The sequence below is a fragment of the Tiliqua scincoides genome, chromosome 8 (assembly GCF_035046505.1).
Source record: "Tiliqua scincoides isolate rTilSci1 chromosome 8, rTilSci1.hap2, whole genome shotgun sequence".
In the NCBI taxonomy this organism is placed as follows: Eukaryota; Metazoa; Chordata; class Lepidosauria; order Squamata; family Scincidae; genus Tiliqua; species Tiliqua scincoides.
Genome location: NC_089828.1, coordinates 45474328 through 45498587, shown reverse-complemented (window position 1 = coordinate 45498587; position 24260 = coordinate 45474328). Strand labels below are relative to the sequence as shown.

The 24260-nt window shown below is 45.5% G+C and overlaps 1 protein-coding gene across 1 annotated transcript in view; it reads left to right on the top strand.

Moving 5' to 3' along the window:
• Positions 1-24260, top strand: part of EFCAB5 (EF-hand calcium binding domain 5) — a 49853-nt gene that overhangs the window by 5342 nt on the left and 20251 nt on the right. Inside the window, exons 5-11 of the mRNA XM_066636445.1 lie at positions 4359-4514; positions 8758-8854; positions 10936-11700; positions 16633-16713; positions 16830-16922; positions 19130-19344; positions 22316-22472. Coding sequence (XP_066492542.1) covers positions 4359-4514; positions 8758-8854; positions 10936-11700; positions 16633-16713; positions 16830-16922; positions 19130-19344; positions 22316-22472 — 1564 coding nt within the window. The remainder of the gene's footprint in view (positions 1-4358; positions 4515-8757; positions 8855-10935; positions 11701-16632; positions 16714-16829; positions 16923-19129; positions 19345-22315; positions 22473-24260) is intronic.

Sequence of the window (24260 nt, the reverse complement as noted above, 5' to 3'; positions counted from 1 at the left end):
AACTGGCAATGTTGGCTAGATATTGGACCAATGGTTTGACTCTGTATAAAGCAGCTCCTTAGCTGACCCATCTGTTTTGCAAAACATTCAGGATTCTCTAGTACAGAATCAGAAAGAGTTACCATGAACTCTTTTGGTAATCAGGAGAGCAGATAAGAGTGGATACAGATGTGATAGTGGGAGATCCTTGTCTTACTCTGAGGGTGTTTGCCATAAAAATCAAGAGATGCAGGAGGGATTGAACATCTATCATTCTCTTGACCTTGTTTCCTCCCTATCATGTATACCCTCTCCATGATTCTCTCTAACAGTCATCATAACAGAACAGTGGTTCTATAGTCAAAGCCTGCTGTATTCCAGGGTTAATTGTCTCAGGGGATAGAGAAACAATCTTGTGAGGGAGAGTTCCAGGTCACTGATGAATTCAGATTTTCCATCAAGGCATTTGGAGATGTCTCTTCTATTGGCACTGTCATTATCACCCAATTATCACTGTCCCTATAGCATCTGTTATTGCTGTTGAATTCTATTAGCCAATTCATGCAAGAGGCCTGTAATGTCCCAGAGGGGCCCTGACTCTGGGTAGTTTAAAAAAAATGGAAGTATAAAGAGCTTGATTGCAACGTTCCCACCTCCAGAACAGGTTAATCTTCTGCAGCTAATACTCATATAACTAAGATGCTGTGATTAGGAGCCTATGGACTAGACTAGAAGCACAGGCAACCACTTAGCTTTAGCAGCGTCAGTAGATATGAATTAGTCCAGAAATGTAGGTTGTTCTCCTATACACACTTTCCTGGGAGTAAGTCCTACTGATGTCATTTAGGCTTACTTCTGAGTAGACCCACATAGCACTGTGCTGTAAGGATGGGGCATAAGGGTGCAGTGAGGCCCATTGCAACTGGCAGGATATTATTACTCAGCTTCCTGCTCTGCTCTTGAGAGTCATCCATTGAGCACTCTGCAGAAAAACATATTTGTTAGGGGAAATAGGTAATTTGTCATTCTTCTTTTAAGTCTGCAGAGAGATATTTTAAAGTTTAACCTCAAAGTAACTGCATCTAATTAAGAAAATTATTGAGGATAATAGGCGCTTTGAGAATCCCTTTTGTCATGAAAATCTAGCATTGCGCAACAGTCTCTGCAGTTCATGACTGGGTTCCACATCCATTCCTGTGGATGCTTTGTGGCCAGTGAGTTGATTTTGAGAAAGATTGGAGTCACACTCTAGTACAGCATTAGGCTTATTGAAACCAGCAATGTGAATGAATGGGAGCGGCTGTAGCTCAGAGGTGGGACACTTGCTTTGTAAGTGCCAGATTCAATCTATGGCATCCTCTTTTCAAAGGCAGCAGACCTAGGGGAGATTTTCCCTGCTTGAGATCCTGGAGAGCCACCTTCTGGGCAAGATGGAGCAATGATCTGACTCAGTATGAACTGCAGGAAGCCTCTGCTTGGTTGTAGTAAATGTGTGTTACCCCTCCAGGCACTGCTCCTGTCCAAAATCCATTAACGTGAAAGTAATTTTCCTATTGGGTTATACTTAGAGGACTGGTATGATGACTGTTGTCGTCCCCCCCATTTTTCTGCCTATTTTTCCTTATTTTTGGATATTTTTATCTCCCCAGAAGCTCTTGTGCAGGTTCAGTGCCAAACAGCTGTTGGGACATCCTCCTACAGCAGGCTTTGTCTCTTGTTGAAATGCCATTATTGGTCAGCCATGTGCTTTTGTGAATTCAAAGTCATTCTTCATGTCTGGAGTAGAGAACCTTCTTATGGAGTGACCAGTTGGGACCAGTTCTTATGGAGTGACCAAAGCTGCCCAACTAGGTAAAGTGGTGGAATGTAGAGGCCAGGTGGGCTCCACACCTCTGAGAACTGTTTTGGCAGGAATCAGGATATGAATGAGGCTCTTGTGCTTCCTACTTTCTTCACATACTCTACTTCCCTTCCAGTTTCAGTCAAACCATCATTTGTCGTTACACCGCAAAGGCCACAATCCTGACCAACTTTCTAGCACTGACAAAAGGGCAATGCAACTCCGAGGTAAGGGAACAAACATTGTCTTACCTTGAGGAGGCCTCTGTGATTGCCCCCCAATTGCAGGATTCAGCACATGCCCCACTGGCGCAGCTTTGCCAATGCTGGAAAGTTGGTTAGGATTGCGCCCAAAGTCTAGTATTGTGTGTTGCCCTCCATCTTCAAAACTTGGCTTGCAATTTTGAATTTGAGGGCAAGTGAAAGCAGGGAAGGAATTGAAACACTAGAGAAGGAATAAGTGCATAAGCTTGATGCTTACTCATGTAGTGCCAAGCTATGCTTTGGCATCACAGGTGGCCAGATCAGAACATTTGAGTTCTATAACAGAAAAAAGGAGAGGATTGGATACATTTCCTTGGCAACATAAAGTAGTTGCAACAATGGCTTAATTTTGTTTCAAGCAACATTTCAATCATTCTGTTTTCTTTCATAGAGAAATTTCTAGGCAAAGCTGAAATTTCTTTCCTATTTTTTAAAGAATAAATAAGGCATACAATAACTTTTCTTGGGCAGTGTTTCTCAACAAGTGATACTTGTACCACTTGAGGTGGTACTTGAGGTGGTGTCTAGTAGCACACGGTGGACTCCCAGACTCTTGCTGCCTGGCAGTGAGACCAGCAATGAAACACAACAAGCGGCAGTAGGAGGCTTGGCTTAGTGGGCAGAGCTCCAGTGTGCACTTTTCTCATGCTTGAAAATGCCTTCCCATTCACCCTGAGCCTCTTACCAGTGTTTGCTGCATCATTTCTGGCCTCCCAATTTGGAAGTTACTGGTGATGACATCATCACCAGTTACTTCCAGTGGTATTTCCGGTGGTATTTCCAATAGGTGGACCATTCCAAATGGTACAGCAAGGGACATGCTGATCAAGGGAAATGCTGATCTAGCCATGCACTGCAAAAAAGCAGAGATTATTATACATGATGAAGCTGTGATTCAGAGGTGGAGGATGCAAAATGATTATATGCATTTAATTTTGATATATCAACTTGCTATTGCTTTATTATGTCTTTGTTTTCCAACCTAATTTAGAAAAATAGGACACAAAAAAAAAAAAACCTCACCCCTTAACTATTGTGTGACTGGCACAGTTAAAAAAACTGAAGAAAAGATTTGGAGAGGATTCTTAAATTGGAAAGCCCAATCCAACCCTTTGTATGGGTGAATGGCTCACTAACAGCTGGCTTCAATTAGAAGGATAGACCTACCCTTGAACACAGAGGAAAGCAACAGTTATTTTTGAACTTTGTGTGATGTGCTTGTGATGCTGAGGAGTGTGTGAGACTGCCTCTGTAGTCATTTAATGAGGCAGCAGCTATGTGAAAATTGTTCCTGGTTCCTGGTGTTATTCTTCACAACTTACAAATGCATCCCATGTTGAAAAGTATGTACTTACAGTTAGTTTTTGAGGGGATATGGAGGCAAAAGAACATGTGCTATGTGTTTCCACCTTCCCAAAGGTACAAGTGGAGAGCCATCTTACCTTTGGAGTTCCACTTGTTTAATTTGGAGCTAAGAATGAGCTATATCAACGTTTCTCAAACTGTTGGTAGGTGGATCACGAGCCAATTTCAGGTGGGTTGTGTAGCACCTAGCTCAGCCACCATTGAAAAGACAGAACTGAAAGTGCATTGAAAGTACAGAGCTGCTGGGCAGGGCAGGCTCCTGGTGGAAGGCAGGCATGGTGCTTTGCCCTGAATAGGTGGGAAGATGGGTTGCTGGAAAGGGGGGAGGACTGTGCGGTTGGAGAAGGATCCAAATCTCCATTCTGCTTTGACTTCTTCTGAGCTGGAATATTTGAATTCTGCCTTATGTTTTGGCTGATCGTGGCTTAGGTTTGAAGCCTAAAATAATGATGACTGGCCACGTCATCATTTCTGGGTTAATGACATCACTTCAGGTGGATCCTAACAGGCTGTCATTCTAAAAAGTGGGTCCTGGTGCTAAAAAGTTTGAGAACCACCGAGTTATATCATGTCAAGAATGTTTTTGAACACAGGAAGTTGCTTTATGCAGAGTCAGACTCTTACAGTGCAATCCTAGACACATTTACTCAGAAGTAAATTCCACTGTGTTCAGTGGGGCTTAACCTCAGGTAAGTGTGTGTAGGATTGCAGTGTTGGTCTATGAGTTCAGTCATGTCTACATTGGCAGTGGCTCTCCAGGGCAGGCTTTTAGACAGAGAAGGACCTTTCCCAGCCCTACCTTGAGATACTGCCAGGGATTTGAAGAAGGCCAAGGGTGCTGAGAGAGGAGGAATATGGCAGGGGGGAATTAAATTTTTTCTCTTCCTCTTCTCTCCCCCCCCCCCCCACAGTATGTCCATTCGTATATCAAAGATTTCACCAGTGATATGTTCCAGGAACTGCTCAAGCACCTCCTGCAATGTTCCAATGATACGCGAGATGCCATAAGACATGACATTTGGAGGCAGATGTTTGTTCAGCTCTTCCTGGACTGCGATTATGGAAAGGTAGCTCGACAGATTCCCTTTGAAAACTATAGAGACCGTGACCTGCCATCTCTTTGCTATTATAGCTGGGGGGGGGGGAGGTTGACAACAACACACTGCAACAACCCCTTTTCCCCTCCCCACAGTTCTTTACTGAGTTAGCCCTCATTTTGGATGTGGTTAAGATATATTCAGACTAAAATAAGCAAATCAAACAGCCATTCAGTGAATATACTGTGTTTTCAAGCTTAACATCTCAGCAATCAGGGCTAGAAACTTGTAAGTTGCTTTTAATTCTACTTAGGAAGTAGAATTCATCATAATTGTGTAGTGAGACTGTGAACATGCAGGGTTGGAACTATAGAATCCTTATGCATCTTCTGCACAGTTCAGATACCTCCAATAGCAACCATGAAACCTATTCCATGTGTTATATCCAAACCTCAGCTTACATGAGGGCTAGCCATCCAGGGTCAGTTGAAGATCTCCTGGCACCTGGGACAACACACCAAATGTCATCACCCCCTTTGCATGGCACCATGTGGTGCCAAAGGCCATTCCCTCTTACACGTCAACTCAACAGTCACCGCCTCGACCACTCACCCTCCCACTCCCTGGATTTAAAAGGGTAGAGTGGAATGGAGTGTAAGTAAAGTGTAGAGGAGAGAGAATGGCATGCTAGAAGTTCTCCTCTCTACCACACTTCCTTTTAGGCTGTGTTTTCCCATTCCTTTTTTAGTCCAGATAATGGGATAAAGAGGCAGGCAGGCAGAGACATACATCAAAACCCTGCCCTTCCATTGCCCTGAAACTGCTTCCTGTTTGTGTTATCTGCATTTGAGCAGCGGAGTGTGGCATGTACAGGATATGCAAATTTTGCCAGTTTTACTTCTCCAGCCTTCTGTACCCCCTGAAAATTTGCTATAAATGGTCCCCCAAGCCTCAGGAGCAGTCTTTTGGAGGGTGCAGGGGACTGGGAAGAGTAGGGGGCAAAGTGCAAATTACAGTGTTCCCTTCTTGCATGCCCACTAGACAGCATGGGTAGAAGGCAGGATTTGGGTACAATCTAATGGTGACAATTCCTGATCTATTGGAATAGGTTAGGTACATCATATATTAGACCCTGTGTCATATTAAGTCTTTGGGGAGTTTCCAATGCAGTCTGCAGCATCCCAGCACGCTCTACACAAATTCCTGAACCATCTTCAGATTATAAGAATTTTCAGGAATTTGATTCAGGCTCCCAGGAAATGGAAATGGAAATGTTTTCTCAGATCACTATGAGGCCTGACTCCTACCAATCTGCTACTGGCTTTGGGGGAATATGAAATATTTTTTCCAGCCCTGTAAACAAGCATCCACAATATTAACAGGCTGTTAATGGTGTCAAAAGCAGGCAAGTGCGCTTGTAGCATGGCCAAAATACAGTGTAAAATTAGGGCAATTCTTTTTGGCTTTGACCTGGTTTTCTTCCCAGTGTTGTAATCAGTTCCTGCTGTACCCAACCCACAAGGGGAAACAGAAAATGCAAAGCAAATCCATAAAAGACCTCTGTGGTCACTGGGTGATCTATGACTCCAATCTCTGTTTGGAGGAGTTCAGCAAGCTTGTTGTTCTCGGCTCCTAATTTTTGCTGCGTTGGTGGCAGGTCGGTCTTCAGCTTCACACTACTAAGTCCATCTTTCTTTATTTCAGTGTACACCCAATCCTCTGTGCAAAGCTCTGAGTTGATAATAGCAAGTGATAGGATTTCAGGGGGGCCTCCTACCTGGGTAGGCTCTAAGTAGGTGAGAGAATCACTTCACCATCACCGCAGAAAACCTATGGGCACATAGATGGTCTCAAGATTCAGTAGAAGGTCCTCCTTAGGGGTCTCAGCAACTGTCCAATGATGCCCTCCCTGGCATGTGTACTTGAATGGATCCATCCTTGCTGGATCCATCCTTGCTGCTCAGGAATAGTGGTGGGCAGAGGCAGACTCCCCACCAATCTGCCTGAGGCAGTCACCTCAGTTGGCCTCAGAGATGGCTAGACCTGACCCCCAACCTGCCACCTGTATCTCCTGCCCTGTATCTTCAATTCTCAAGGTGACTGTCAGCACCACTCTTAGTCCAAGCTGCTACTCTTCCTAATATTATGCATATGTGCAGTGTCATATGGAAATATGGGAGCAGGGACTAGGTTCAGCAGACAAAAGAAGGGACTGTACCAGTTGCAGGAGTTAAATATAAGCAAAGGTGCACAGAAGGACATTTGTTGTGGAAAGTATGTCCGTATTAAAATATTCCCTCTAGGACAACTCTGATTCAGTTCTTTCAAAATGGAACCCTATAGTCCTTGGTATCTGCACTAATATAAAATGTGTCATAATTACACCATTTGATTGGAAGGAATGATCCTTCTCTTTATAGAACAGAACAGAATAGAATGTTAGGGTTAGAAGGGACCTTGGAAATAATCTGGTCCAGCCCCCAGCTAATGCAGGCAATTGCTACAACTTCCATGATAGCTGACTATCCAGCCTCTGCTCGAAAACCTTCCGGGAGGGAGATCCCGCAAGTGCACAAGGCAGACTGTTCTAATGCCGTACCACTCTTACAGTTAGGACATTCATCCTCATGTCTAGTCTAAATCTACTTCCCTGTAATTTCACTGCATTGGTTTTAGTCCTATCCTCAGGAGCCAAAGAGAGCAAGTCCTCCCCCTCTTCTGCATGATAACCCTTCAGATACTTGAAGGCAGCTGCCCTGTTATAACCATTTCTCATAGGACTAGGTTTCTAGGCCTCTTACTATCTTAGAGCCCAAGCCTATACCTGTCTACTCAAAAGTAAATCCCATAATAGTCAATGAAGCTTACTCCCAGGAAAGTGTGGCTAGGATTGCAACCTTTGTTGTCCTCCACCAAACCCACTCCAGCTGATCAATATCTTCCTTGGATACTTGGGCGAAAAGTGATCTTTCCATAACGGAAGCGTTATTCTACGGAAAGACAGGTAGACCCCTTCAACAAGTGTGCAGACCAAGTCGGCATCAGGAAAAGGCCCTTGACTGGGTGCTTGGCTGGCTGACTACAGACTAGTGCAACCCTGGCATCTTCCCAGGCCTACTTAGCCCCTTCCCCAAGAGCCACCGGTTCTGCTTGGAGCTCGTAAGCAGCCTGGCTAGGGTCCAGCTCTCTTGGGCCTTTGCCAGCCCTTAGCTGCCAACTTCAACAATTTGTTTCTCTCCAGCAGCACAGGAAAAAGTGACGTGAATTAACTGCTTTGGCTTATTTCACTCCTTGGCAACTGGCAGGCTTGTTGCAAACCTAGGAAGGAAATCAATAATTCAAAAGAGGAGAGCTGGTTGCTAGAAGTAATGGGTCCCGGAGAATTTATGTGCTGGAGGAACCATGCTACGCTAATGGGCAGAACTGGAACCATGAAATAATGACATGCATTAAGTCATTATAAAGTTGAAAAGCCACACTCCTTTGGGATTGCTTGGCTTTCCTTCAGCCATGTGTTTCCCCTCTGTTTCTGTCCCTGTTTCCTTCTGCGTTTTCCTGCCTGTGTCATCTCCCTGCCCTCTCCCTAGGAGAGAAGGGTGCTTGTGTTATTCCCTGTTTCACAAGACCATCAAACATGCCAGTGCTTTTCCTGTCTTTCTGAGATGAAGTACTGGATATGGCTTTGAAGAGGTGCTCTGAATCCATCTGAGATAAAGAGCTAAATGCTCAGCATTTCTAAAGAGTAAGAACCATGGAGGAAGGGAATTCTTCAAAAAGCATCAAAGTTGTACACAGTCACTTTGGTGCTTTTGGAAGAATTCCTTCCCTCCATGGTTTGTCCAAATTAGACAGATCAGTGGAGAACAGATCTGTTGGCTGCTGTGAGTCCTGACAGCTACATGTAGGGCTGGCCCATTCGTGAAGCTGGCTGAGGTGGTTGCCTCGGGTGACAAATTGGTGGGAGGTGCCCACTACCTTCACCACAGCCTCCTCCTTCCGCTCCCTGGTTTTGAAAAGGAAGAGGGAAAGTGAGTGGGAGTGGAAGCGTCGAGGAGAAAAGCATGGTGGGCTAGAGCATCAGAGCTCCCTCCCACTTTTGTCTACCTTCCACAATCCTTTCTGTAAACTGGCCAATTTCCCCTCTTCCCTGGCCATTTGGCAGCACTCAGATTTCACAAACAATGTAATGTATTTTGTAGTACGTAAACCAATAGAACTTGGTGTATGTAGCCAGGCATGACAGTGTAAAGGCATAACTGTTTCTTTTTCTTAGATGGGACTCTTGGACAGACAAAGGATATTAGCTGTGCTGGAGACCTTCTATGATGATTATTCAGAACTTGCCAAGGGATTCCGTGATCCAAGGAAATGTAAGAATGCAGGAGGCTTTAGTATGGCCTAGTCATTGATGAAGGGTGATGAGAGCTAATTGGCAACAGTTGGCTACTGCAGGAGTCCTGTTGCCCCTGGAATGCACCTGTTAGGGTGGGCAGCAAAACCAGTTTACTCTGTGAAAATTGCTAAGTTGTTTTTGTTTTTTGTTTTTAATAGAAAAGCAGCTTTCAGGTGGCAGTGTTCAGTTGTTGCTTTGAGACTTACACTTCTTCATGGTTTCTGTGCAGTCACACGTAGTGGAGTTCTGTGCACACACATCCAGAAATTTGTTGAGCATCCTGCCTCTGAACTTGGGTGAGGAGATCTCCTATGCCAGAACAGAGACCAAATTCTTCACAGCAACCTTCAGTCACTGAAATGGACGTTATGGAGGATCTGACCTTAGTCAGTATCAGGGTCAACTCAAGGATGTCCTAGCTGGCTCAAGAAGACCTTACATACAAGAGCTACTCAACTTGTGTCTATGCGGCATCAATCAACTTACAACCAAGGAATGCTTCAGTTCCAGTTATCTATGTTGCAGCATCCCTCTCAAGTCAATGTGCCTGGCAAGTTCTTCCCTATGGGTTTATTTTGCCACTATCTCCTCCTTTCATGCAGCAATAAACAATTCCCCCATTTTCTCTCACCCTCAGGTCAGAAGATTCTTTACTGGCTATCCAACATAAACCCCCTGATCTAACCTCTGTTACCCTCATGGAGTTTGTTACTGGTCTTGTTCCACCTTATGGACAAGCCTTTTCGACCTGTGACTGTGGTGGACAAATGTATGCTCACCTTCAAGCCTATTTTTCTGACAGCCGTGACATTGACATGGGTCTGTGCTCTCACCTGCAATTCAACAGTTTTCTTCCAAATAAGTTGCTGTCAAGAACGGACATTGCCTTTTTGCTTATGGTGGTTGTAATATATCACATTAATCAGGACTTTTCACTGCCTATCTGTTTTCAAAACCCAACTGTAGATAGGGAAAGAGTTCTACATGTTAGATTTCAAACAAGTTCTTTCCTTCTGTATTAACAGAACTGCTTAACTCCAGGCAGACAACAGGCTCTTGATGTGCTATCAGAAACTCTGCCAGGGCAAAACTGTCTCTACCCAGCATGTGGCCCACTTTGAGACCAGAGCCGTCTCCCTGGGTTTCCAGTTAGCTAAGAAAGAGTCACCAGAATCCTGGAGAGCACACTCCACCAGAGTGGTTTAGTCTTTCACTGCCAGCTTGAGAGATGTTCTGCTCCAGGACTAGGCAGCAAGTCTCCAGGACTAGTCTACACCATTGACTTTCATCAGATACTTTGCTCTGGACACAAGGTTGAGAACTGATTCCTCCTTTGTCCATTGTTCTGCAAAACATCTTCTTGTGACCAACCTGCACCCACTTCCAGGTAATGGGTTAAACTAGCTAGTCTCCATTCTGTGTGACTATATAGAGACTATGGAGAAGGACCAGTTGCTGACCTCTAGCAGTTGTTCTTTGTATGATCAGCTGCTCATTCACCTGACCCATGCAACTATCTTGTCTGCAGGTCTGGAGGACATTTGAACTAGGGGAAACTTTCAAAGGCACAGAGTGGTTGAGCTACTCATGCTTGAGGTACACAGATGTGCACGGAGTCTCCCCTCACAAGTTCAGGGGCAGAATACTTGACAGAGCTCCAGAAGCTTCCAGAGCTGGCTTTGTGTATGCACAGAACTTGACTACCTGCATCTACACAGATGATGACCATTATAAGTCATTATAGAATGACTGTTATAGGTAAGCAATCTGTCCTTCCTGTTTGCATGCTTACCTCTGCACTGTGATGATGTTGTCCAACAATCCATTGTAAACACCCTGCTAGCACTCCCCTTGTGCAGTTCTCTTTTGCTTCAGTGGGGCTGCAATCTTTCTTCCACGTTGCTGCTTCCATGGCACCCCAAATTTGCCACTTCATGTTGCCTCTGGGCAGGGTTGCCTCTGTCTACATGCAAGCATTTCTTTGATGTACATGTTGGCATTACTGTTCCATTCTCCCGTTCCAGGCCATATGAACAACATTGCTCTTTCTTATACTAGGGCCGGTTATTGAACTGGATGATATAGACCTTACTGAGTTTTGGGGTGATATGGAAGATGATGAGCCTATAGACCGATCTTGCTACCTTCCGTCACCTGTGCTAGGACTATCTGAGGAAGCCCTGGTACTCAATGTGATCCTGAAGGCTATACTGTCTGATCCAGAACAGGCGGCTGCTCTTGAAGCAAGCGACATTCCACCGGCACCAGCAGCCACTAGTGAAGAGGAAGCAGTCTTAGAACAAAACATTAGTTCAGCAGGGGAGGGGAGTGAAACTGTTCCAGCAACAGCCTCGGGCGATCAGGCAGAAATATCAGCTGCAGAGCCGGGACCCAATGGACTAGAGGTTCAGGAAGATCAAGATCCCACTGCCCAGACTGAGGAATTACCTACTGCAGAAGCTGCCAGTGAGGAGCCTGTTCCTGAAGCCATCCTTGCTGAACCATCAGAGCAGACCTCAGAAGTAAAGGAGACTGTTGGGATGGTGGAGTCAGAAAGTCTTGGGGCAGATTTTGCCGCTGTTCTAGAAGAGGTATTGGAGGAAAAGGAACTGGGCTCCGACCAACCCAGTGGCTCGGAGGAACATGATACTGCTGCAAAAGCAGATGAAGCTAAGCCAGCATCAGGCTTGGAAGATGATATTGCAGGGAAGGAAACTGGTGCAGAAAAGACAGTTACTGAGGAGGAAGCTGGAGAAAAAGCAGAACCAGACAGTCAGGAGCACCCAGGGTCAAGCATGGAGGCTCAACCACTAGCGCAAACAGGTATCTAAGACCAAGTTCCAGGTAGAACATGTTTTCCTGTGCAGCAGTATTAGGTTTGCAGGCCTCATAGGTGAATGAATGTCTATTACATCAGCAACACAGAGCAATTAAACCAAGTCTTCAAGAAAATGAGGCCGTAAGCTCTGCCATGCTGGTTCAATTTGACAGAAGTTCCATTAGTCTCCCCAAATCCCAGAGCTGCACTCCAACATCATCCATACTGTTGTAAGGGATCCTTGGGTGTGCCTCTTGGATTAGATCCTGTTTCTCTGGTGCTTCTCAAAAGATTGCTGCTCCAAACAACTGTTTGGTTGTTTGTGTACCTGGGACCGCCCTGAGTCAGCCGTAAAACATCTTCAAATAGGCTGCGCTGAACTGGCCAAACTGGTTTGAACTTGTGCCCTTTGCAAGGAGCAGGGTGGGAGAATACGTGGTGTAAATTCAAGAAGCAGAGAAGTTCACAGAGCTGGAAGGAACCAGGAGGCCATCTGGACTAATCATCAACCCATGCAAGTCAGAATCCTGGTGATCCCCTTGAGCAAATCCATTTGAACCAGGCCTCAGAATCTGAACAGGGTGTAGTGAATCTCTGCCATTGCCATGTTTTTGGAGGTTCCAGCTGGCTTCCACTGAAAAATGACTAACCCTCAAACTCTGTTTTAGAGACAGTAGCAGGCAAAACCAGTTCCAGCTAGGTTATGTGTGCATGTTCTAGTCCTTTGCATGCAATCCTGTTTGCCATGCAGGCCTGGCCCATCTAGTGGTTGCCTCAGGAAGCAGACTGGCAGGGGGTGCCTACCTCTGTCCACCCACCTTCACCCACTCACACCCTGCTTCTCCCCCTCCCCCTCCCTGGATTGGAAAAAGAAAAGGAAGGCAGGGGGTCAAGGGTGTGTGGAAGAGAGAAAAGAGCAGTGCTACTCAAAGGATCCACTGTTGCAGACTGGCAATTTTTCCCCCCAATACAAATACAATAGTGCTGGACTGTGGCACATACATTTACCTGGTCTTTCTTGCTTCCTTCTTCCAGCTTCTCAGTGCCTCTTGCAAGGCTTGGTGTGCATTCAAACCTTGGGAGACTCTGAAGAAGGAAGCGCCAGAAGACATGCCCATCCACGCGCTTCCATTGCTGTAACCCACAATTCTCCTCTCCTTCACACTTCCTCTTCCATTCTGTTTCCCTCTTCCTTTCCAAATTCCAGAGGTAGAAGAAGAAGTGACAGAGATGATGACTGATGCACCACTACAAAGGGACAGGATGTGGTCTTGTCTTTTTGCCAACCTTGGGACAAAGGAAATCTGCTTTTTAGTTGGATTGTGAAATGGCTTCATTTCTTGGATGTGTGAATGCCAAACCATTTCCTAACAATAACCTACAGCCCAATCCTATGCATGTCTACCCAGAAGTAAGTCCCATTATTGTGAGTGGGACTTACTCCCAGGTAAGTGTGGATAGGGTTGCAGCCCTAGTTGTTCTGTTTTATTACACTGAGGGCCCAATCCTAACCAGCTTTTTGGCCAGCACAACTTCCTTGTGCCAGCCTGGAGGTTGGAGGTGTTGCGAAAGTGCTGCAAAGCACTTTTGCGCCACTGGGAGAGGGGAAAGGCTGGCACACGTCCTTGTACTGTCCAGAGACCAACATGGGCCCTGCATAGCCGGCACATCAGTAAGTTTGCACCAGCTGAGTAAGGCCAGCTCAGGGGCTAGGAAAGGTTGGAATGGGAGCATTCCATGGTGGTGGGAAGGCCTGTGGTGGGCCAGGACTGGGCAGGGGGTGCAGCCAGGATCTGGCCCTTGTGCCGGATCCTACCCCCACACCCCGGCAATTTGGGCAGCACACATTGGGGCTGCTGCTGCATTATCCAGGGTAAGGGGAATAAATTCCCCTTGCCCCAGGCTGAGCGAGAGGCAGCCCCAATCCAGTGCTGGATAAGGGGCAGGCCAGGTGGCCTGCCTGTTTTAGCATGAATTAAGATTGGACTGTACCATACCTATGGATTCCAAACCTTTGTGCCTCTCCATGCTCAAATGCTTTGTTTTACTTTAGCTAATTTTAGGCTCTTATAAGCAAAAGCGAGGTATCCTCAAGCTTTGGGGCAGCGTTGTTTTAAAAGTTTTTTGTGAGCTCTAGAATTTGGTTAGCGGAGCCTGAAGGTACAAGGTGGGAAGGTTAATTCTGAAATTAACACTGCTTGATTGTCAGTATCCCTACACTGCGATCACCAGGTAGAACTAGGTTCACAGGTGTGTTTTGTTGATTCCCAGGCTTGGTTCATGCATGTTTAACTAAAGGTGTGGCTTGTCAGTTAGATTTGTTCAGTTAGAATGTTTTGTTAGACAAGAGTGTTAAGCGGTTAATGAAGATGGCTTAAAAGTTCTGTGCACAAAAATCCCCTTGAGTCATACCCTTGTGCAGTGGTACTCAAACTTTTCCGGCCAGTGGCTCCCTTGACCCCCGTGGCTGTTGGCCATGACTCCCCATCATGTTTCTGAGGGCTTGAAGTGACATCATTAAACAGGAAGTGGCCAGAAATATTAACTATATTAAATATATTAAATATAATATTATAATATTTTTAATTATTTGTAAATTGTTTTAATTATTGTTTTTAATGTTGTATTTTTAAATGTTGTAAGCCGCCTTGTGTGCCCTGTGGAGCCCAATCCAACCAGTCATTTCTCCCATTCTCCTTGGATAGGATTGAACCCTTTATTAATTTAAAGGAATTAAATTTTTCCAGCAGCTGGTGGGGAAAACAAAAATAGACCATGAAAATATATCAGAGCCGATAAGGCTTTGGTTAGGAAGCTGATTTGTCTCCTATACTAGGAGATGCACAGCTCAAGCCTATGCATGTCTACTCAGAAGTAAGTCCCATTAGAGTCAATGGGGCTTACTCTCAGGAAAGTGTGGGTAGGATTGGGCTGGCAATCACTTCATCAATGGCTGATAAGTATTCCCTTCAAATAGCAAGATTCATCACTTTAAAAATACAGCCTTTCCTCTTCAGTCAAACAACAAGATTAATAAATCACTTTAAAAACAGTACCCTTTTTCTGCTCCTGGCCAAGTAAAGTGTGTGCTTCTCTCTCTCCCCTCCCCCCTTTGCCAACTGCATGGAAACTAAGACCCCTGGTGACTGGTAAAATAGGAAGCGTTTTATTTGGGGAGGGGGAGAAAAGCGGGAAGTTTTGGAGATTGAAAGGGGGGAGTGGAAGAGGGAGGGGGTTGAAAAGAGAGATTTCACTTTGATGAGAAGCGATCCCAGGCTGGGAACTAGGAACCAACCAGACAAGGATCAGTGAGGGTTAAGGACTGCAAGCTGAGCATGCTCGGTACTTGCCAGATGGGGGTTGGAGTCGAAGAGCTTTGGAAACAACATGCAGCGAACACAGAAGATGGCAGTCTCAGAGGGGAGGGAGAAGAGGGCAGGGCGGCAGCAGCCACTGTCGCAGCTGAGCAACTCCCGTTTCTTCTGCTCTAAAAAAAAGCACAGACGACGGGCAGAAGACAGGCTCGTATTCTGCCCAGGGGTGTGACTGTATCACTGTGAGAGGACATCCCGCGCCTCCCCTTTGAGTTCCTGGTGCCTCCCTAAAGAGCCGTGCCACACAGTTTGAATAACACTGCCCTTGTGGGATTCTGTATGGGTCGAGGCATTGGCTCCTGAACATTCCATTCCCATGGATTTAACTCTCCTTGCAAGGTATTCCGGGCAAGTACTTTCACAAATCTTGCCCAAGTTGAGGTTCTTATTTGCTGCAGACATTATGCCACCGAAAGGAAAGTTGGCATCAGTAGCCAGGGAAGGAGGCTTTAATAATTATTAGCTAGATTAAATGAGGGCCCTGGAGGAGGCTGATCACCATATCAGATAGCAGGAATCGCTTAGCATGATTTCCCCTTACATTTCCAGCAGAGTGATCATGGCCTCACGCCTTTCAATTATTTACAAGAGCCCTCGCTCTGGGAGAGCCGCCACAGGGCTCACCTGAGGGCTTCTCCAGACCTTCTCAAGCACTAATGCTGCTGCTCTCACTGACCCTGCCTCATTCTACAGCATGCCACACCTTCCTTGTGACTGGCCCATTGAGCCGCAGGCCAAATTAAGGGAGGCTGCTTTGGAGCCAGGCATGGAAAAAAATATGGCGGATCCTCAAAAGACAAGAAGCCAGTGGCGTAGCTAGATGGGGTGCAAAACACTAAGTTTTGCAGGGAGCCTCCCTTGGTGTGCAAGCAGCCTCTCCCTTTTGAAGCCATTCCAGGCAGGGGGAGCAAAACGGAGGCATCTAAATGCTGCACTTAACATATGGCCAGAGTAACTGAGAACAGTGCCCTTCCCATTCCATGGTTAGAGCAGTCATGCAATAAAAGTTTATTTTTTATTTTATTTTACACCACCCTTTCTCCAAGGAGCTCAGGGTGGTGTACATAGTTTCTTCCCTCCTCTTGTCCTCACAACCTCCTGTGAGGTAGGTTAGGCTAAGAGGAAATGGCTGGCCCCGAACCAAGAAGTTTCATGGCTGAGCAGGGATATGCACCTGGATCTTCCAGGGCTAAGTCCGACTCCAGGACCACTACACCATTACTTAAGGCTGCAATCAATACACAATCTACTGGGAGTAGGCCCCACTGAACATAGTAGTACCTACTTCTGAGTAGACATGCATAGGATTGCACTGAAAGTAGTTAGCAATAGTAACTTGACTCCTATATCAAGCTTGGGTGGACAGGGCCTCCAGAGGCCCACTTTCCAGAAGGAAGGTTCAGGGCTGCCTTCAGCTATGGGTGCCCAGCAGATTTTTCCAGGTGCCTCTGGCAGCAATGCTGACATTTGTTGAGTGGCGCCTGCTTCTCGTTTTGCATGGAGAACAAAGGCTGGATACTGGGCTTCTGTTTGTGGCTATTCACAGATGGTTTCTCTTTTCAGACCTCCTGTCATCACCTGCACAGAAAGCCAGCGAGACATTTCAGAAGGCGCCTCAGCTGGTATACGGGAAGCCGTGGTCAGGTGATTTCACCTCTTGGTATTCTTCAGTGTCTGGATTCTGTAATTTGAAAGTAGCTGTTGTGGGGGTGGAAGCTTTGCCTATATTTAACAGTCTCTTTTGTGGTCCCTCCAAACAGGTGACCTTCCTACTGTTGACCTGTCTTTCAAGTACATTGACTACGGCAAGGAAATCCGTGACGACTGGAACCAAGAGAACTCCAGGTTCCCAGGTGCAGTGTTTTATCAGAGCATCATAAAGCAACAAGCTCAGCTTTCAGTTTTAATTCATGAGAATGTTCCTGCAATTCATCCCTGTAATGAAAAGGGCTTTGCTTGTGAGTCAGACACAGTTATCCAGGCTTGTTTCCGGGTCTCTTCACATGCATATGTCTGAAGGTGAGAGCAATCACAGGTACAGATCTTTCCGCTCTTGCTGTTTTCATTCCAGGAGTGGCTTCTGGCGTCATTCTTGTGAATAAAGATAGTGATACCAGAAGGAGCCTCCTTAAACCTAAATAGAGATCTAGGGGCACTCACAGTAAGCCTCATAAGGTACTTTCCTGAAATCAGGCCTGGCCTATCCAAGAGGTCAACTGAGGCAGCAGATTGGTGGAGGGGGGCACTCACCTCTGCTCACTTGCCTCCCCGGCTCCTCCTCCCACTCCCTGAATTGAAAAAGGCAGAAGGGGATAGAGCAGAAGAGGAAGTTTAGAGAAGAGTGGTCAGAGGTGCTTTGGTCCGCCACTTCCCTCTTCCCCCACACTTCCTGTTTTCCTTTTTGAATAATAAGAACTTAAGAAAAACCCTCCTGGATTATACCAAAGGCCCATCTAGTCCAGCTTCCTGTATCTCACAGTGGCCCACCAGGTGCCTCAGGGAGCACACAAGACAACAAGATACCTATATCCTGTACTCCCTTACCCCTGGCATTCAGAGATAGCCTACTTCTCGAACCAAGAGGTTGCTCCCTACACCCCCAAGACACCACAGCAGACAGGGGTGAGTACAAACCAAGCAAGCCCCTGGGTCCCCCTTGTAAGCCATGATGGACTTTTTTTTCTTCTTTTTTTACAGGCCCCTTGTAAGCCATGATGGACTTTTTCTCCGTAAATCTGTCCAATCCCCTTTTAAAGACATCTAGGCCAGGTGCCATCACTACATTCTGTAGCAAGGAATTCCACAAATTAATTACAGAGATTAATCCCAGGTGTAGGAGGAGAAGGAACAGTGGAGCAAGGAAGGCAGGTGTTCCCCACTGACAGAGGTGGCCACCTCAATCAGCTTCATGGATAGGCTGGCTCTGTCTGCCACATCCTTCCCCTCCTCCTACAGCAGCATCATGAAGCACCCCTATGAAACAAGATCTTCTTGCATAAGTCTTCAGCACAGTTACAGGACATCATTAGTTTTCATCAATAAGCTTCAAGGGTCAAGGTCTGAGTAACAGCAACTCTAGATGAAAATGGCCACATGTGTGGGGGGCACATTTCTGCCTCAGTTGCTTGGAATTTTTCATGACCAACTTTAAAGTGGATGCGGACCAAATCCTATCCAATTTTCCAGTGTTGGTGCAGCTGTGCCAATGGGGTGTGCACTGCATCCTGTGCTGAGGTGGCAGTCACAGAGGCCTTCTCAAGGTATGGGAACATTTGTTCCCTTATCTTGGGGCTGCATTGTGGCTGCACCAGTGCTGAAAATTAGATAGGATTGGGCCCTCTCTCTCTCCCCCTTCACATACTCATGAATCCTCTGCTCAGTGACTTGGAGTAGATTTCAAAATGGCTGCTGTGAATATGAGGTTGGAAGAAAATACTTAGATGTAGCCATTCTGGTCTGCAAAGTAGTTGATCTGTAATCTCATGCTGGGGTATCCCTATTGAGACAAAAGGTAGCATGTTTCTTTCCCGCTGTGGCCAAAGTTAGTCTACTGTTCAGTGGGGCATCTACACAGTGATCATCAAAAAAGTGAAAGTCTCAAAGTGCCCTCTTAACCATTCTTTGCACTATGTATCTCTAAGATAAACCTTCCCCCAGAGCCAGCCCAAAACTTCCTGAGGTCTGATGACATGTCGACCCCTCCTTTGCATAAATATGCATAATGCATAAATCTTTGCCCCTCCTCTCCTCTGGATTTAAAAAGGAGGAGGGGGCAGAGCCTAAGGTGCTTTAGCCCATCACACTCCTTTCCTTTCCTCCACACTTCCTCCTCAGCTCTATCCCCCTGTTCCCTTTCCAACCAGGTAATGAAAGAGGAGGAGTAGTGGAGACAAGTGGGTGCCTTCTGTGAACCTTTTGCCTGAGGCTACTGACTTAGTTGGCCTTGTAGGTAGACCAGCCCTTAGAACACCTAGTTCATTTTCATACATCCAAGTTTAAATGAGTCACAGCTTCAGACAAGCATTACTGATCATACTTGTAAACTTTTTTCCTTTTCTAGATCTGCGTATGAATATGATAGAACTTCAGAACCTGGGACCACCTTCATGCACAAATGCCTTTAACAAGAGTACTCTTAACCTGCCACAATTTGTGCAGCTTATGGAGACATTTGTCGGTGAAGAGCCTTCTCTTCCAAGCCTGAAGAGCCTTGTAGAGTTTGTGAAGGAGCACTACAAACAGACAGCGAGAGAGAAAATCCAGCAGCTGGAAACAGTAAATACTGTAATACAAAGGCCTTTTGCATCCAAACGCAGGAGGATTCTCACCTGCTCATCTCTTACATATAGCATTGCCAACCTTCAGTTTAAAAAATGCTGGATCCTCTATGCCAGAGAATGTGACTGTATCAGAGGAGGTGGGGAGAAACCATTCATGGATCAAGAAGAAAAAGACTGAAATTTTTAAAATCCAATTTATACAATAGTCAAGCTGCAGTAGTGTTGTTAGAGAGGGGGGCAAAACGGCACGTACTGCAGGTGCCACAACTGCATAAGCGGCCCCTCCCACTTGCCATTGGCACAGTTCCTGGCAGCAACAGCAATTTCTTTTGCCCTCCCTCTAGCTCTATTACTGTCACTACTCTCTTCTTCTTCAGAGATACTTGCACAAATAAAACAGTATTTAAATCTAAAACAACTAAGACGAAAACATATATATTGCGTGGTAAGCACCATTTTGTTCCTTCTTTAAGATATTCAAAATGGTGGCCAAAAATCATGTAGACAATAACAATTTTTATAAAGTGCATTTGCTTATATTCCTGTTCACTTTCTAAGAAGAAGCATTCACTGATTTGAATTCAACACAGAGAATTCATGTCGCATCAGTCAGCAAATCCTTCATTTGCAACTGGTAAGAGAAAGCTTAGGATAACTATTTTACTTAAAACACACAATTATAACCACACTCACTTAAATGAGGATGTCATCCAAATTCTTTGTTTTCAACCAACACCGTTTAGAATCTAGTACTAATTGTGTGTTTTAAAATGTCCATTATAAATAACTTACTGGCAAGCATGATCATGCAGTTTCCCTTTACTAAATTCCAAGGAAAGGTCTTCTGAACTATGGTACAGGAGAGGATTGAGTGTATGTATTTATGTATAGAAAGGGCAATGCTTTTCATGCTGAAGAAAATATATTCAGAGTTGTGCGGAGTAACCCTCTGCATGTTTAGTTTGTTGCATTATAATCAGTGAAGGTAACAATGAAGCCATTGATATAGTAATACAAGTAAGGCACAAGGAAGAATGTTTATTGTCACCAGTATAGTGTTTTGCAACCATTGTGTGTATCTTTACAGAACACAGATGCACAGACACACATACTTGTTTTGTTCAGGTGTTGTTAAATTTGTGCAAATATCTTTGTACACACACAATGGATTTTTGGCCTGTCAGCACTTTTGTTTTTCTTGCACCCATGAATTGGTTTTCTTTCCCCTTTTTATTTTTTGGAGGGGTTACAGCCCTCTTTTTTCATACTTTCACACTTTTCAGACTTACTGTGGAGTCAGGGTAGAGTATGACACATCCTGGCTTTCAAAGCTCCAATACTGATTATTTAATAGAAGTTGGTTTACTAGTCAGGCCAATAACATATTGGGTATCTGGGAACCCTATGTAAATATGAGGTTGCTTTATGTTGGTCCATTTAGATCAATATTATCTACCTTGCCTGTCAGCAATCCTCCGGGTCTTCAAATGGAGAAATTCTTCATCAGCTCTCTTTGGAGATGCCAGAGATTGAGCCTGGGACCTTCTGCATGCAAAGCAGGGCTAGCAGCAGGGGTTGGCATCTTTGAGCAGCTGCTGAGCCCACCTTTGTGAAGTGGTGGTAGTGGAACAGCTTTCTCAGACACCACCCTGGTAGGAGTTAGCCCAGGAGTGGAGGACAGGTTGCCAGTGCCCCTTAAAACCTGAAGGTGACTCTGATGCAAAGCAAGTCCTCCTCTGCTGACCTACAGGTGCTCTCCAGTTGCCCATATACATCTGTACTTCTGGTTGATTTCAAGCGCAGTATATCCTCAGAAGTATATCCTATTGTGTTCCCAGGAAACATAGGATTGAAGCCTTCTTTGATGTTATCAGCCTTGTATCCATTTGAGAATCTGCTGGAGAACAATGACTGGTGTCTTTGGCCCCAAAGTCCTTGTTTCCATAGCATCTTGCAGTGGAGAGTGTCAGGCCTGCAGACAGCTGTCAAATCACTTAACATGCTGCTATGTCCTGGGCAGCCACCTGTAGCCCAGCAAAAACAAAAGAGGTGGCACCATGCCAGAATTAAAGACAAAATTCCACACTTGGCTTTTTTGTCCTAGTGACCTGCTTTTCTCCTTAGAAGTAGGTGTTTCACATTTTGAATGTGAAGGAATTCCAGTGTTTGGAAAACAAAAAAGATTCTTGCAAATTCTCATGTAGTAGTATCATGAAAATAGCTCTTAACATGTTAGCCCTTAACATGAGAATGTTGGAGGAAAAGAGCTTTAAAAATTCAGAGACTGGTCTGAAGGCACATGAGGCTGCTGTCTTGCTGAAGCTAGACAGGTCTCAATCTGGCCAGCACCTGAACTCAGGGCCCAATCCTATCCAATTTTCCTGCACCGGTTTACCTGCAATGCAGCCCCAAGGTAAGGGAACAAATATTCCCATACCTTAAGGAGGCCTCTGTGACTGCTGTCCCACCACAAGATGCAGTGCATTGCCCCATTGGCACAGATGCTCCAGCACTGGAAAACTGGATAGGATTGGGCCCTCAGTTGGAATCCCTGTGTACACTGCCTTGAGTTTCATCATGGAAGAAAGACGAGATAGAAATGTCATCAAATAAATATGAACAGATAAACATCAAATCACTTACTGAACATTTGTCCGTGCCCCCCTTCAAATGTGCCAGGACTCCACAGGGGCATATGGCTCCTGTTGAGAATGGCTGCTCTATCCCATACCTCTCTTCTCCTTCACACTTCTGCTCCATTCATATCCAGGAAGTGGTGCAGTACATGTAGGCAGGCCAGTGCCCCGACGACTTCCCTTCCTGAGGTGACCAGCTCAGTCTACCTCGTAGGCAGGCCAGGAGCAAGCCTTCTGAGTCTCTCTGCTGCAGAGTCTGAAGTCCATTTCCCACCAGCTGTTACAACTGGTCATTCTGCCTCCCTTCCCTTTGTCCTCTTCCTCTGTCAGGTTCACCACAGTTCGTTCGTGGTTCGGCAGCAACTTCTCTTGGCCGCACTCTTTGAGAAGTGGGATAATGAATGCTCTGGGTTCCTTAACATGGAGGAGGTGGACACTGTTCTGCGCACCTTTAAGGAAGGGATGGAGGAAGAGGCCTTGAATAAAGGTAAGGAACAGCCTCTCTGCCTCTGTTTGCTTTTCAGCCAGTTAAAGAGCTTCCAGTGATGGTGGGGGAAACATCTTAGGGACAAACTCCATGTTACATTAAACACAGCCTCATTAGCTCGAATTTTTCTTTACACATAGGAACAATTCAGATTGGAACTGCAGTGTAGGGGGGGGCTTTGACCTTTCCCCCCACTGCACTCCCAAATTGGGTAAGCATCTATTTGTCTCAGAAGCAAAGCTCCCCATGGGACACAGGAGCCATGGAGATTGGTATTAGACTGTAGCAAGGCAAAGTGTCAGATCCCCCTCCTTCCATGTTAAAGCCCTAATTCAGATTGCCCTGCCAGGGGCTGTCAATTTGCAAAGACAAGCACATCAGAGTCAATGATGACTTCACAGGGCCAGTCCAAATTCTTGTGGTACTTCAAGTGGTATACCATTTGTCCTGGTCATGTGCCAGCCTCTGCTCCTCCCACTCCTTGGTTAGGGAAGGAAAGGGGAATGGAGCCCAAGAGGAAGTGTGGAGGAGAGTGGTGGGCTAAAGCCCCTTCAGCCCTCTCTTCTTTCTCCAATTCAGGGAATGGGAGGAGGAGAGAGAACATTGGAGTTGAGTAGGCAGATGGAGCTGGCACCCCTTGCCAATCTGCTGTCTGGCGACCACCTCAGTCAGCCTCATGGGCAGGCTGGCCCTGGAGCTGAATGTAATGTGCAGTTTTGCTTGCAGTCTGTTGCAGCATAAATAGCCAAGTACCTTGTATCGCTCTAAAGACCAACCAGTTACTTAAAGGGGCTTCTTAAGAAGAACTTCCTTCAAGATCTACTACTCTCTGCCATCTGATCAGGAAATAAGAGAAAATAAAGCAGTGCCTTCTCCCTTTTGGCACCACAGTTGTGGAACCCACTCCCCAGAGAGGGCATTCAGAGCCCAACCTGTACTCTTTTCAGTTTTTTATTCTAGTAGCAATCTGATCTGATCAAATCTCAAATCGTGAATGGTGTTGTTTAACTACTGTTGTTTTATGTGACAGGTTTTACAGTTGTATCTTTCATGTTGCTTTAGTATTTTTAGGTGCCTTGAGCATCCATTAGGGAAGACAGGTGGGCTGTAGCTTGCGAAAAGAAATGAATCCATCTGTAGGAAGCTCCTTGCAGTCGGTCTGAGACATTTTACTGAGAGCTGTAAATGTGATTAACTCAGGCTTCTTTTAAGACTCTAAGAAGCCTGGAGGCTGATTGTTCAGTTGAGCCCCATTTCCTTCTCCCTGCATCCTGTGTTGTCGCTTTTTTCCTCCATTGAGGGTGTTGATGTTAATGGCAAGGCCATGAGATGTGCAACTCCTTGTGCAAGTCCCAAGGCAATACCACCTATCTCAAAAGAGCCTGAGATAATAGGCTTGTTGAAGTGGGATAACAAACCTAAGGAAAATGAGCCCAGCAAATCCTGACACAAGGAGAAAATTGCCTGCTCTCTGATGTTGTTATTGACCGTGATCTTAGCTTTCCTTAGCTCCAATGCAATGGGATAGTTCTCCTAGTCTGGGCCACCACCGTCAGCAATCAAAACCTTTAATGTTCCAAGAGGCCTTTATTCTCTAACTTGATCAAATACTTCATCTTCCTAAAGTGTATTTTCCATTATCTTGCCCTTTAACCCCATTACATGCATTGATTGCAAACAAATCTCGCATTAACAATAGGTCTCACACTTGCCTCTATTCTGTATTGATCATCTGTGCCAATATATGAGAACAGCTGAAAGCTTTTCTCTCCATTTCTGGGATTCCCA